This window comes from Rutilus rutilus, assembly GCF_951802725.1.
Source record: "Rutilus rutilus genome assembly, chromosome: 8".
In the NCBI taxonomy this organism is placed as follows: Eukaryota; Metazoa; Chordata; class Actinopteri; order Cypriniformes; family Leuciscidae; genus Rutilus; species Rutilus rutilus.
In genome coordinates, this window is record NC_140222.1 from 32552438 (window position 1) to 32565634 (window position 13197).

Genomic DNA, 13197 nt, shown 5'->3' on the forward strand with positions numbered 1-13197 from the left:
AAGTAATTTTTATGTTAATTGGAGCAAAATGCAATGCCAGCCAAATTTATATTTTGAAATTAAAATTTCCCATTCAAATTTATATATAATATATACTTTTATTTGTATGTTTATTTATCATGTGCATGCTAGAAAACAAAGTCCTCTTGGTGAAAAAAGTGTTTGGATAACAGGGTTGGAAAAAAATGCAAAACCAATATATATTGAATAGGAACCAGCTCATTTCATATTTTGACCATATTTTTGAAAGGGAAAAAAAGATCTAAGTTTGTAGTGTAAAGTGCCATGCATATCCTCCTTACTTTCACTTCTTCATCATCTTCTTTTTTCGGCTTTATTCAAGGATGGAATCATACATAACTCTGGGAGGACAAACAGGAGTAAGGAAAGGATAATAAACCGAAGCAAAAAGGAATATATCATACTTTTGTTGTTTTGGCGAGACAAATAGCTAATATATTCCAAATCCATTCCCTCTTACTGATCTAATTCACTCTTTCACTCTGTCTGGGGACACAGCAGACCTGAACGCTGCATGTTCACTCTGGTCTGGATGAAGACGTCCAGTTTTAACAAGGTTGTAAGGAGGTTTGAGCCAACAGCATGGCAGCAGCACCAGTGGAAACTGATCTCACTGTAATCTTCGTCATGATTTATGGGTTAAAAAGAGTTCTAAATAAAAACAGACTAGCTGAGAAGAGATTTCTGTGGAAGTCTCCCTAAAGCAGATTGTTATATGGTCCTGTGTCAGATTTAAACTGCCCGACAATTGGCTGAAATCCTTTTCCATTGATCTCATTTTAATATTGATGGATGTCTGACTGGAAAACATTCCAAACTGCACACAATCCAAACTCTTAGGTATGTTTCTTAAATATAACTGCTCTCAATAAGAATTGGCATTATCCTCAGACTAAAATTCAATTTATTTAAAGGATTTAGCTACATTTTATAAAACCACCATAGATATATATTTGCATTAAATTATATCTGCAAAGCATGGCTTTCTGGTAAAGCTTGGTTATTTTTTTCTGTTTATACCCATGAACTTTAAAGTTTAGGTAACATCCTCAGCATTAGTAGTTTAAGCACTGGAGAGCCACATGGAATACAACATACAGTAATTACAATAAGGTGAGAAAATATTCGAACAGTGGAGTTTAGTTTAAAAAATGTAGAATAAAGAGACTTAAAGTAACTTCAACCCTACATCTTAGCTCCTTTTATTACAAATATTCTGTCAAAATTACTACATCTGTGCACAGAACAGTTACATAATTATAATAAGGAAAGAAAATATATGAATAGTGGAATTAAGCTTGAAAACAGTCAACCCTGTTGCCTGTTACAATCATAACATTTTATTACAATGGTTCTGTCAAAATTACATCATCCTTTCAGGAAGTTCACTGCCAAAGTCACGAAAATGTCTCCTGTTTTTAATAGGGCACAATCTTAGAATGTCAACCCTGTTACCATGCATGATTTTAAACAGTAAATTATTGCAAAAAAAAAAAAAAAAAAAATTGTATTATTCCAGTATTAAATTCTCCTTTTAACTAGATCCCTTGAGTATGGTGAGCACAAAGCAAGGAATGTTAAATCAAACTGTAAAACTGTCAACCCTGTTACCATCATAAAGCCCTTTTATTACAATAATCCTGTAAAAATTACATCTTTAAAATAAGTGAACATTAAAAAGTCACGTTAATGTCTCTTTTTTTTAAATAGGGCACACTCTTAGCATGTCCATGCATGATTTTAAACAGTAAATGATTGCTAAAAATGAGATATTTGTATAATTCCAGCATTAAATTCTCTTTTTAACAAGATCCCTTGAGTATCATAATGGTGAGCACAATTTAGCAAGGAATGTTAAATCAAACTGTAAAACTGTCAACCCTGTTACCATTATAACTCCCTTTTATTACAATAATTCTGTCAAAATTACATCTGCCTTTCAGAAAATGAACTCTTCAAAGGTATGTAAATATCTTCTGTTTTGTCAATAGAGGATGACGCTTTGAATATCAACCCTGTTACAATCATTTTAAATAGTAAATGATTACTAAAAATTAGATTTCAGATTTCTATTTATCAGTATTAAAATCGCTTTCTGACAAAGAGCCCTGTATTATTGTCATGGTGAGGTGAGCAAGTCTTACTGAACTGTAAAACTATCAACCCTGTTATCTTTTTAAAGTGCTATATTTATTTATCCTTAGATTCCATAATGGAATGTATCAACACTGAAAGATGTTCTTTGTCTGGTAGAAGATTGAACAGAAATGTAGTTTTTATAGCTAAAGGTTAAGGTCGTCGGTTTAAGATCCACTTGCATACAGTGGCCCAAAAAAGTATGTGGATGCTTGAAACACACTTAAAAAATGTGTCTGAAATGTATGAATTAATGTATTAAAAAGATTTCAAGCATTATATTTCACAAAAATAAGATTTTTTGAATCTACAAAAAATGTCTCTGAAAAGTGATATTAGATCTGAGAAAAGCTCAAGCACAATTTGAAATTTTGAAATTTCGTTACCTAATGCAATTAAGTGTGACTTAAGCGTCCAAATATATTATGGTGCCGCTTTACTCATATAACACAAGATGGCTAAGATATCACTGCAAGTCATGCGCATTCCCTTCTCCAGCACTGCAGGACTTCATGCCTTCATAGTTAAATAAGGAATGTAGATAGCGAGAGAAAAAAAATCAGATTTTAATAAAATCCCCAAATTTATGTATCTGAAGACAGCCATTATTCTTGGAATTTCCATTCAAATAACTTCTGTCATCTATTTAGTTTTTTTTTAATTATGGGCCTTTCTTCCATCCTTCATGCAGTTAACCCTTTATTTTCCTTGTTCATCATATTGTATCAAATGTGTGTAAAAAAAACCCTATTCCATGCGTTTCATCGGCTCAACCTCCATGATGACTACGCTAGTCAGACGTCCAACAGCTTTAAACAATTTACCCATTTTCCATACTCTCAGCCGCTCAGACTTAAAGAAATACCAGTGGCTTTCCAAACATTACATCTAGTTGCCTCTAATCATAGCCACGAGTCCAGGTGAGAGAGTGAAGGGTTATTCCACCTCCCTCCCCTCCAGGCCGCACCCCATAATCCCCTCCGCCCCGCTTAGATGCCTATAAAAGAGACGGTGACTCTGGCGCATCTCAGCATCACCTGCGCTCTCATCCTGAAGAAGGAAAACCAGGCGAATAGACAAGAAGAACGATGCGTTCACTACTGAAGATCACCATTCTGCTGTTTTGCGTTCAAGCGGGAGAAGGACACTGGCTTAGAACGCTACTGGGTAAGCCTGGAGGTCAGGACTTTTGAGGAGAGGGCAACTCAATTTCTGTAGATTTATTATAGGCTCACTATTGCCGTTCCAAACCTGTATGACTTTTTTTTTTTTCTGTGGAACACATAGAAGTTATTTCGAGAAAAAATAAAATAAAATTTGTACATACAGTGGAAGTCAATGGGTTCCAGTACTATTGTTTGGACCCCATTGACTTTTAATGCATGGACAAAAAGGCATTTTCACCGTCATACATTTTACCTCGAATCAAGCATTTTTGCTGAATAGAGATATGCTGCTACTTTTCTAAGTTCTGGCAACCACGAGTATTAATGTTTCGCTCTTTCTTTTTCAGACACGGACCTCCGTGACGAAGAGAGAAGAGGAGGTGATGGTGAGGAAAAGGAGGGTTCGGGGAGGGCGATTCGGTTGCCCCGCAGCGCTGAGTCCCCGTGTGCTCTGCACTCCATCCTGCTGCAGGTGCGGGACCTCGGGCTGGGATACGACTCGGATGAGACGGTGCTGTTTAAATACTGCAGCGGGACCTGCCCTCGCCTCGCCTCCAACCACGACCTCACGCTCACCAACCTCCTGCAGAGCGGCACCCTTCAATACACCGGCCACTGGCACCATCAGCCCTGCTGTCGCCCCACACACCACGAGGACATAGCCTTCCTCGACAACCTCCATCGCTGGCACAAAGTGGAGAAACTCTCCGCCGCTGCATGTGTGTGTATGGGGTAGAGACAGCCCAAATCTGGCTACTGTCTGCTTATCCTATTGGTTTTGAGACTGTACGAATAGTGCCTTGAATTTAAATAAAAGGCTGTTGAAGGTACTTTATTCAGGAAGAAATAATACGTATGTACTGAAATGTATTAAGTTGTATATGTTGCTTTCTCTGATGACATGGCTTATTCGGCTATAATTGCGTCTAAAAGTTTAGTTTTGGTTAATGACAACACAATACTGTGTTTGAGTGGCCAATTCTGAGTCAAGACTGATTCCATCCGAACCAAAAATGTAAGATATTTATGTGCTTATAAATTATTTATTTATTTGAAACCCATTTTTACTGCCAAATAAATTATTGTTCATCTTTATTTTATTTTGCTGCTTGTAAATATGTACAGTTCTGATTAAATATACAGACAAAAAGTTGTTGTGCTTGTTTTGTTGTAACTACACTTTTTTTTACCATAATAAACTAACGACACAAAAGTATGATCACATAAAAACATCCTAAAATTATATAAAAAATACATTATAAAAACTTTACAATTTTTTTTTTTTTTTTTTTTTTATTGCTTTTTATATTAACATACAAAAATATGTATGACACAATCAAAATGATACAAAATAGTGATTCACACTTCTTGAATGAGTCCTGCTCATGTGTTTGGTGTTCAACACACACTACTCAGCTTTGACGTCTTCCACAGCTGCATCCTCTGGCTCCGCCCCCCATACCTGAACACACCCCTCCATTGAAGTCAAAAGGCGGGGCTCCGTTGGGTGGAAGGACAGCGATTGGACGACAGCTTTCCCAACAGGCAGCTTTAAAGTCAGGGAGCCCTACAAGGATAGATTACAGCTTTACATATTCAACTTGACATTATGTCATAGCATTGGCAGTGTGGGTCATGTGACTTATTCTGCTCACCTCCACCAGATCCCAGAAGTAAACATGGCCATCTTCTGAACAGCTCAGAACATGCGTGTCTTTATCAGACAGACAGCAGTCAAGCTTATAGCCTTTATTGACATGACCGGAGTACCTGTGAAGAGACACCACAGAAACACGTTATATTGAAGTGATAATAGTATAGATGTATAGAAATAATACATTAATGTAGTGTAGTATTTACTGTTTTTAACATGAATTAAATGAACTGTTTTAGAAAATTAATTGACAGTTTGAAATGTGAATTACTTTATTACACTGTCATGTTTAATTATGCTTTTAAACATAACTTTAATTAAACTGTTTTCAATAATGCACATTTATTTGTTAATGTGAAGTGATTTATTTATTAATATTACCATGTTTAACTAAGCTTTTAAACATGAATTAAACTATTTTAATTTGCATATTTATTCTTTTGAAAAGTGATTTTTTTGGGGGTTTGTCAGATTTAATTTATTAATTTAAATTACACTTTTAGACATTTTAAGTGTGCAATTATTATTCTTTTTTTGTCAATTTGAAAAGTTAGGTTTAATATCCTTTTTTTTTTTTTTTTTTTTACACATTGAAAATATAGTTCTCCATATACTTTACTCATAAAAGCCGAAAGAATCGTGGCAACTAGCATTGTTTGTTTTTTTTAAATCTAGTTTTATTGTACTTGTATTTGATCTGTGCTGTACATACTCTCCCAGCATCTCCCCTGAGCTTTTGTCCAACAGGCGCACCGTAGAGTCCAAACTGGAGCTAAGTGTGCACTGACCGTCCCGACTGAAACACACACAAGTGATGGGACCTGTGGAGCACGAATACACACAACAAAAGCATGTTAGTCATCACACAGTACAAAACATGTATTTTTATTCCCTCATGTGTGATATAACTCACTTCCAATGAAATCGACATGAAGCTGCCCCATTCTTAGGTCATAACGTCTCACTCTTCCATCCACAGACCTGATAAACAACAAACTTCAGTTCCACACTCTTATTCTCACATCATATCCTACAATAAGATGAGTTTAGTTTGGTTCTGACCCCGTCAAAAGCTCATGCTCTGACACTTTTAGGCTGCTGATGCCATCACGAGCCTCGTCCAGGATCTGGATCGGCTCCATCCGTCTGGATCTAGTATCCCAACATCGTACTGTCCCATCAATGGAGCCTGAAGCATTAAGAAGTAACTTAGTCACAGTGAGATTGAGATTGGACTGCGGTTATTCCCATAATCAATTATGATTAAATAAAATTCACAAAGCCTAACCCACCTGACAGCATCACAGTAGCCTCCTCATTAAACTGCACACAGTTCACTTTCTAGGTAACGAGCATAACATTGAAAACAAAATACATTTTAGTGAACAAATCATCTTTACCTAATGAGTTTTATTTATTTACAACCATATACTGCAATTATCTTAGCAAACACAAATAATAAAGGCAGTATAATATCGTGGCGGGGAATGCGGTATTACCCCTGCGTGCCCGCGAAGTTTGCGCGTCACCTGTCCAGACCCCACATCCCACAGAATGACGGTTTTATCTGAGCTGCAGGAGCACAACTGACTGTTGTCATAAGAACTGCGAAAAGAAAGTGAAATTAACACAAACTTAACACAGTAGTGATGATATTTTAATGTGATGTATGTAAGATATAAAAATACCAGTCCACGTCCAGCACTTCATATCCGTGACCGGTGTAAGTCTTCAGCAGAGTCCCTCGACTCACACTCCAAAGCTTCAGAGATTTATCACCTCCACAGGTCAGCAGATAATTCCCATCAGCTGGAAGAACATATAAATGACAGGTGGTTACAGGTCTGAGATTAGCTCTGTTTTCACTGGTGTTCCCCAGGGCTCAGTCTTGGGCCCTTTACTCTTTCATAATTATCCGTCACCGCTTGGTCCTTTGTTGTGATCGCTTGGCCTCTATCACTTTCATGCTGATGATACGCAGATTTATATACACTCAAAATCTTGACGGTGAGAGTAGGCTAAGCAATGACGAAAAAAAAAAAAAAAAAAAACTTTTTTGGGTGAAACATCCCTTTAAGCATGAGTGAAACAACAGCGTCACGCAGTACCTGTTACTTTTCTCAACGCTAATCAGGAATGGCCAATCAGAATCGTTAGTACTAGAGACAAGACTGTGAGGTACAAATCTTAAAAAAATTAACATATTTAAAAGACTATACTTAGTGTATAGGTCTCCAACAAAGCGATAAAATGAAATTGAAATATGCGACCCGTCATGTACCTTCTTGAGATAGACAGCTGTTTGTTTTAAGGTTAAAAAAGCAGATAGTTCGCTCAACAGTCCGGCCTCTTACCGTTGAAGCGCACGGCTCTCACGGCGCCCTGCTGACAGTCGACAGTCCGCAGAAGAAGCTGCGGCAGCTGAGGAGCTAGAGGACGGGGCTGGGGGAAAGCCATGACTCTAGCTGTAGATATTTACTAAAAAATACATATTGAAGCGGTAACACTACGATAAACCCAGAACTACTCCACAAACTGCATAAAAACACCGTTTTCTTCAGCGGAATGTATGTTGATAAACGGTGCTCATTATCGCCATCTGATGTGTCGGAAGACGCACGTTCTTGAAAATACTACGCTAAAACATTTTTGTTCGCATTGTGTTAGTTTATTTTGGAGGTTTAAATATATATTTTTTAATTTCATGCTTTTTCATAAGTTAAATTTTATCTAAATTTACTCAATATTAATGAAACGAACGCAATAACAGAAGCCAGATATGATGCACCTTCCTAGTCATTTTGATAACCAGAACAAAAGGTTCTTTTCACATTCATGACACACATGACAGTGTGTAGAAATAACCAAAAAGAAAAAGGACACAAAATTGTGCAACAATATTTTACTCAACCATAAAGTCAAGAGCAAAATGGACCATAATCACATATACAATCAAATACTGTGCAATGTGAACAAACTGTTGGCTAAAAATCACTGGATTGTTGAATATCTTCCCACCCACATCATAAACGTGACTGATTTCCAGTACATATCTGTATGAATCAAAATAGCTATATACAATGACTAAGTAATCAAAGAATTTATGGTACATATTACATAAAAAGTTAGCCTGAGTCTCAGCTTAAGTAACTTGTAATGTTTTACTAACAGAAAAATACATCTGAATTGTTATCAGCATCTACAGACATTACAAGAAAAGCAAACCGGAGGTCAAAATCAGTTGGTGGTTTAGGCATGCACATTATTTCTTCTTGCCCTTGCTGGCTTTGGCCAAGAGCGCAGGGTCAATCTGATCTGCAGCCAGTCCTCTGACGGAGAACAGACGCGCAGCCCGTTCCTGCAGGGTTCCTCCACACTTCATCCCTCGTTCCATCAGCTCTTTCTTCAGCCGCTCCAGACCCAAAGCCTCCAGCTGCTCCGGCCCACTCGCAGAGAGCAGATCCAGCGGACCTTCCGCCTGAAAGAGAGAGAGAGAGAGAGAGAGAGAGGTCAGGATTATCAAACAAAAAAACATTTCCAACAGGAACAACCACATCAGAAGTAGGAAATCTCACCACTTCCAGCGCCTGAGTGCTCTCGGCTGGGCCGCTCTGTGCTTCTGCTGGCGCAACCTGCAACTTCTCCTCTTCAGTGCTGCTGTTTTTAATGATGTCAACCTGCAACTTCTCCTCTTCGGTGCTGCTGTTTTTAATGATGTCAACCTGCAACTTCTCTTCAGTGCTGCTGTTTTTAATAATGTCAGCCTGGAACTTCTCTTCTGTGCCACTGTTTTGGCTTATGTCAACTTGCATCTTCTCTTCTTCGGTGCTGCAGTTTTTAATGATGTCAACCTGCAACTTCTCTTCGGTGCTGTCGTTTTGGCTTTTCTCAGCTGTACGTTCCTTCTCGGCCTCCTTCTGCTCCTCTTCCTGGCTGTGTGTTGGGGAGCTCGTTGGACTCGAGGAGGAGCTGCTGGTGCTGCTGGGCTGGTCCTGAGGTTCTGTCCTGTCGCTCCCCCTGGTGGTTGAAGCCGGCTTAGGTTTGGGAACATCTGAACTACAGGAAGCCCCAGAGGTGGATGGAGAGGCCTCGCTGTCACTGTCATCACTTCCTTCACCAGAGCTGCCCATGTCTTCCAGTTCTCCAATGCCAGACCTAATGGATTAAAGGAGGCATATTGCAGATTTGAAATCGTAGGATTTGAATTTCATCTTTGTAGTCCATCTACATTTCCTTTATCACTGCCCACAACACATGTGAAAGACTTACCAGAAACATTTCTTCTTTGCTTTCTTTTGGCCGTCGGTTGGTGACGGACGCTTGCGGCTCGGTTTCTCGTCCGCCTGAACGAGACCACTAGAGGAAGCCTGCATGCCTGAAAAGTAGAGAAGTTTATTTTCAACTTTTACCTTTACTGTCAAGAATTAGGGATAGGGGATATATTGAACATTTATAATATGCAATATCACACATACATACATACATACACAGTTGTAATCAAAATTATTCAACCCCCATTGCAAATCAGGTTTATTGGCAAAATGTGCAGACTTTCAGCTGTTTGCAAATAAATTAATCAAACAAAAGTAATTGAAAAAGGTAAACAACACGTTTCAAGTGGTTTTCCCAAATTCAACTGAAAATGCAACTTTTAATGACTTCCGCAGTCTCAAATGATTCAACCCCCTGAATAGAATCTCTCACTACAGCACAAATCTTCAAAGCTTGTTGTTTCAAGCACGTCTGATGCAACTAATCAAGGGCTTCATTAGTTGCACCAGGTGTGCTTGAGTGAGAACACATTAAATATCTGAACTGGCTAGGTTTGTTGAGTGTCACGTTTCACTGCATGTTAGATTTACTTATTTTTATTGATAACAATAATAATATATCATTTTATAAATAATTTTATACATCACCTTACTGCAGTAATAAATGAATAAATGAAGGTCACTTTAAACATTTTTAAATTATTATTTTTCTATGAAGAGTTCAGATGCAAAAGCCTCTAAGTGCCATCTGAAATTTTCTCAAGCTCGTATATTTAAGTTCAGTAATTTCGCTTAAATGACAATTAATAGGTCATTTTCATTGGCATTTAAGTGAAATTAAATATACAAGCTTGATAAAAATGATCATTCTAGAAGAAAATTTCAGATGGCACTTAGAGGCTTTTGCATCTGAACCCTTCATATATAAAAGTGATCATTTTGAAATCAAAATTAACTACTGTAAGAAGATTTTCAAAAAGAGAGATATTTTACTTTATTAGGGTCTCTGATTTAAATCTCTTATGATTCAAATTGTGATTGGTTCAAGTGAATTAGTAGTGGTCATTGTTTTTGAACATCCCTTAAAATAAATGAATCAAAAGATGTGATTCACTAGGATGAAACTGCTATGTATATGTATAAGACATATTTGAACACAGAAAAACACCAAGTTACCTTTCAACACGGAGTCCTCCAGTCTCTCTGAGAGGTCGTGGCACTGCCGTTCATAATTCGTGTCAGTGAAATAATGTTTTGGCTCGGCCAATTTCCTCTGAATCCGCTCCAGACGACGCTGCTCCTTTTCCGCCTCTCGGTCGGATTGCTTTTTCAACCACTCTGCCATTCTACAGAAAAAAAAAAACACATAAATATTCACTCTTACAAGCTAGATGTAATGGAGCTTATGAAAAGTAGAAAACACCAAATCCATAAAACATGAAATTAGCATATAATCAAACAAGCATGCTAAAAATCGGTATTGTAATAATTAGCATTACTCTTTCTCATGATTGACGTCTCGAAGTCTTCTTCCACTCAGATCTCTGCAGGCCTCGCGGTTCGTGGTCTTTTCGATTTGTGCACCGAGGGCCCTCAACATAGAGCCAAATCCTACAAAACAAATATGAGTTTAAAATATCTTTATAACTTTTAAATGTTCAAACCATTATATACAAATATATTTTTTACTTCAAAATAAACACTAACGGAATTATAATTTAGAACCAAGATTCCAAAAACTGAAATAAAAATATACAATTAATAATACCACAATTTGGGATTGGTTCCAAATTATAACAAATTAATTCCGTTCCCATATTATAGTCGGGGACAAATTTATACCAAAGAAGACCCGAATCATTACAATATAAATCTATAAAATAATGAGTCAAATATCAACAGCCTATCGTATTGTAATATTTAAAGACTTCAGACAGATCAATACTCGTCTGGTTAACGTTAAGTTACCTCCTTTGCCTCCTCGTAACCGAGGCTCCAGACGGTACACAACTCCAGACTGAAGCGGGTCTTCACTGCCAGAGACGCGGCCATTACTCTTCACATAGAAATCCGTACAACAGACGCCCTGAGAGAAAATAAATACATACTTTAGGAAACTTTAATCATCATCAAAATCACATCACATTGAACCATCAGCAGTGAGAGAGTACATCACAACTAGAGCTCATATCGCATTAACGTTCGGCTAATGATAGACTCACCTCTTTAACGGCAAAATGACTGATAAGATCGCTGACAGTCGAATCCGGGCCGACAGTTAGGTTAATAAACCTCAAATTCGGTGAAATTACGAAGAGCTCCATGTTTTCTCCTCTGTTTGTTCTCGAAGATGTGCTTATAAACTTCCGGTAAAAGCTGTGACGTACAACTGCGTTGACTCAACTACGGAAGCCGAGAGAATTTTCCAAATCGTAGAAAATGTAAAAGTCTTTTTTATACAAAATAAATTGAGCAATATATCTAAGCTTTTTCATCTTCGGAGATCTACAAAATTCTGAAGACGGTAAAGCTGTATTGCCTTTTTTAATTTATCTAGCTTTTATATTTATATAATATTTATATACATAATTTAAATAAATTACATAACTCACTGGTATAGGCCTAAATCTACCACAGAGCCCCTGGCTGAATATACACACACACACACACACACACACACACACACATAATAGTTATATGAATATATATATATATATATATATATATATATATATATATATATATATATATATATACACACACACACACACACACACACACACACACACACACACACACACACACACACACACATATTATATAAACACAAACTTTTATGTTAGATGATTAATAACATTTTAGCATAGTATGAGCATCATAAATCCAGAACCACCATGCTAGAATCTCACTTTTTTTCTCTCATTTCCCATGAAAATCCCACTTTCTCATGTATGCTCTTATTTTGAAATGCTCCCTGTGTGCTCTGCTCCTTATGACGTTTCAACATGGCGTCGCTCTGCAAGGTGATGTTCAACGTGAGTTCCAGATCATCTTTCCTGCCAAAACACAGTGTTTTAGCCACGCTCCGATCATTATACAGCTCAGACGCGAGCGGAGGAGAGGATGAGTCGCCCGAGAGGGTGAAGAGCGGGTTTGCAGCCGCATATGATCTGCACTCGGACCTGCGGCAGAGCGGCGACCGGAGCGCAGCGGCGCGGAGGATCTCCAGGGACGAGACCTCCTTCACATCGCTCCTGCGACACTCCCCGCTCATGCAGATGGGTCCCGCCAAAGACAAGATCGTCATCGGGAAAATCTTTCACGTCGTCAATGACGATCTGTATATCGATTTCGGCGGGAAGTTCCACTGTGTGTGCAGGAGGCCCCCGGCGCCGGACGGGCAGAAGTACCAGAGGGGCAGCAGGGTGAGACTGAGGCTGGAGGATCTGGAGTTGACCTCGCGGTTCCTGGGAGCGACCAGCGACACGACGCTGCTGGAGGCGGACGCCACACTGCTGGGACTGATGGAAAGCAAAGACACCAAGACCAAGGAATAGTTGCCACGGACAACACTGAGATTGAACTTTGTGTGTGTGTGTGAATGGACACTGTAATGTTTGAGATATATAAAATTTTAAATTGCACTGATTTTGATTATTGTTTATTAATGTCTGAGGCCCTAAATATATATACAATATTAATAAAATAAAAAAAACACACAAAAAAACTATTTATATATATATATATATATATATATATACACACACACACATATACATGTATATATGTACACATACATACACATGCATATACATATATATATATATATACACATACACACACACATTCACAAACAGTCTTTTCAAAATTAAAATATGGTTATGTTACAATTATTCAAATGATCACAGAAGTACCGGGATAACAATATTTAGTTAAGATATAAACACTG

General features: G+C 37.9%; 4 protein-coding genes across 5 annotated transcripts; 2 read left to right on the forward strand and 2 right to left on the reverse strand.

Annotated features, from left to right (window-relative positions):
- Positions 1–3663: 3663 nt before the first annotated feature.
- On the forward strand, positions 3664–4134 carry LOC311295638 (persephin; the record flags this gene model as incomplete). Its single annotated transcript, XM_084417104.1, has 1 exon — positions 3664–4134. A coding segment is annotated over one exon (396 nt), but the record flags the coding sequence as incomplete, so codon positions are not given.
- Positions 4135–4602: 468 nt separating this feature from the next.
- Positions 4603–7542, reverse strand: wdr83 (WD repeat domain containing 83). The gene is made up of 9 exons (XM_084417361.1): positions 7332–7542; positions 6666–6786; positions 6477–6582; positions 6270–6318; positions 6040–6166; positions 5891–5958; positions 5690–5798; positions 4979–5093; positions 4603–4890 (listed from the first exon to the last, which is right to left on the reverse strand). Exons 1-9 carry the CDS (start codon positions 7432–7434, stop codon positions 4732–4734), a joined length of 957 nt encoding a protein of 318 aa, XP_084273487.1. The 5' UTR covers positions 7435–7542; the 3' UTR covers positions 4603–4731.
- Positions 7543–7864: 322 nt separating this feature from the next.
- On the reverse strand, positions 7865–11663 carry sde2 (SDE2 telomere maintenance homolog (S. pombe)). Of its 2 annotated transcripts, XM_084415930.1 has the most exons (8): positions 11471–11663; positions 11217–11334; positions 10748–10859; positions 10425–10594; positions 9247–9352; positions 8655–9132; positions 8553–8609; positions 7865–8455 (listed from the first exon to the last, which is right to left on the reverse strand). In XM_084415930.1, the coding sequence occupies exons 1-8, from the start codon at positions 11570–11572 to the stop codon at positions 8240–8242; spliced, it is 1359 nt and encodes a 452-aa protein (XP_084272056.1). In that variant the 5' UTR covers positions 11573–11663; the 3' UTR covers positions 7865–8239. The 2 variants fall into 2 exon arrangements, with proteins under 2 accessions (XP_084272056.1, XP_084272055.1); XM_084415929.1 differs by having other exon boundaries at positions 8553–9132.
- Positions 11664–12200: 537 nt separating this feature from the next.
- Positions 12201–12892, forward strand: mrps28 (mitochondrial ribosomal protein S28). The gene has a single exon (XM_084416281.1). The coding sequence runs from the start codon at positions 12254–12256 to the stop codon at positions 12803–12805; it is 552 nt and encodes a 183-aa protein (XP_084272407.1). The 5' UTR covers positions 12201–12253; the 3' UTR covers positions 12806–12892.
- Positions 12893–13197: the final 305 nt, after the last annotated feature.

What these genes read in the sequence shown, in the direction of transcription:
- wdr83 (XM_084417361.1), bottom strand. Translation starts at nt 7,434, where the DNA reads ATGGCTTTCCCCCAGCCCCGTCCTCTAGCTCCTCAGCTGCCGCAGCTT. An exon ending in GAAGTGCTGGACGTGGACTG is followed by an intron (nt 6,583 to 6,665) that starts GTATTTTTATAT and finishes TTCTTTTCGCAG; the next exon opens with TTCTTATGACAACAGTCAGT. An exon ending in TCAGGGGAGATGCTGGGAGA is followed by an intron (nt 5,094 to 5,689) that starts GTATGTACAGCA and finishes GTCTCTTCACAG; the next exon opens with GTACTCCGGTCATGTCAATA.
- sde2 (XM_084415929.1), bottom strand. Translation starts at nt 11,572, where the DNA reads ATGGAGCTCTTCGTAATTTCACCGAATTTGAGGTTTATTAACCTAACT. An exon ending in GGAGGACTCCGTGTTGAAAG is followed by an intron (nt 9,353 to 10,424) that starts GTAACTTGGTGT and finishes TCTACTTTTCAG; the next exon opens with GCATGCAGGCTTCCTCTAGT. An exon ending in GCACTCAGGCGCTGGAAGTG is followed by an intron (nt 8,456 to 8,552) that starts GTGAGATTTCCT and finishes TCTCTCTTTCAG; the next exon opens with GCGGAAGGTCCGCTGGATCT.
- mrps28 (XM_084416281.1), top strand. Translation starts at nt 12,254, where the DNA reads ATGGCGTCGCTCTGCAAGGTGATGTTCAACGTGAGTTCCAGATCATCT.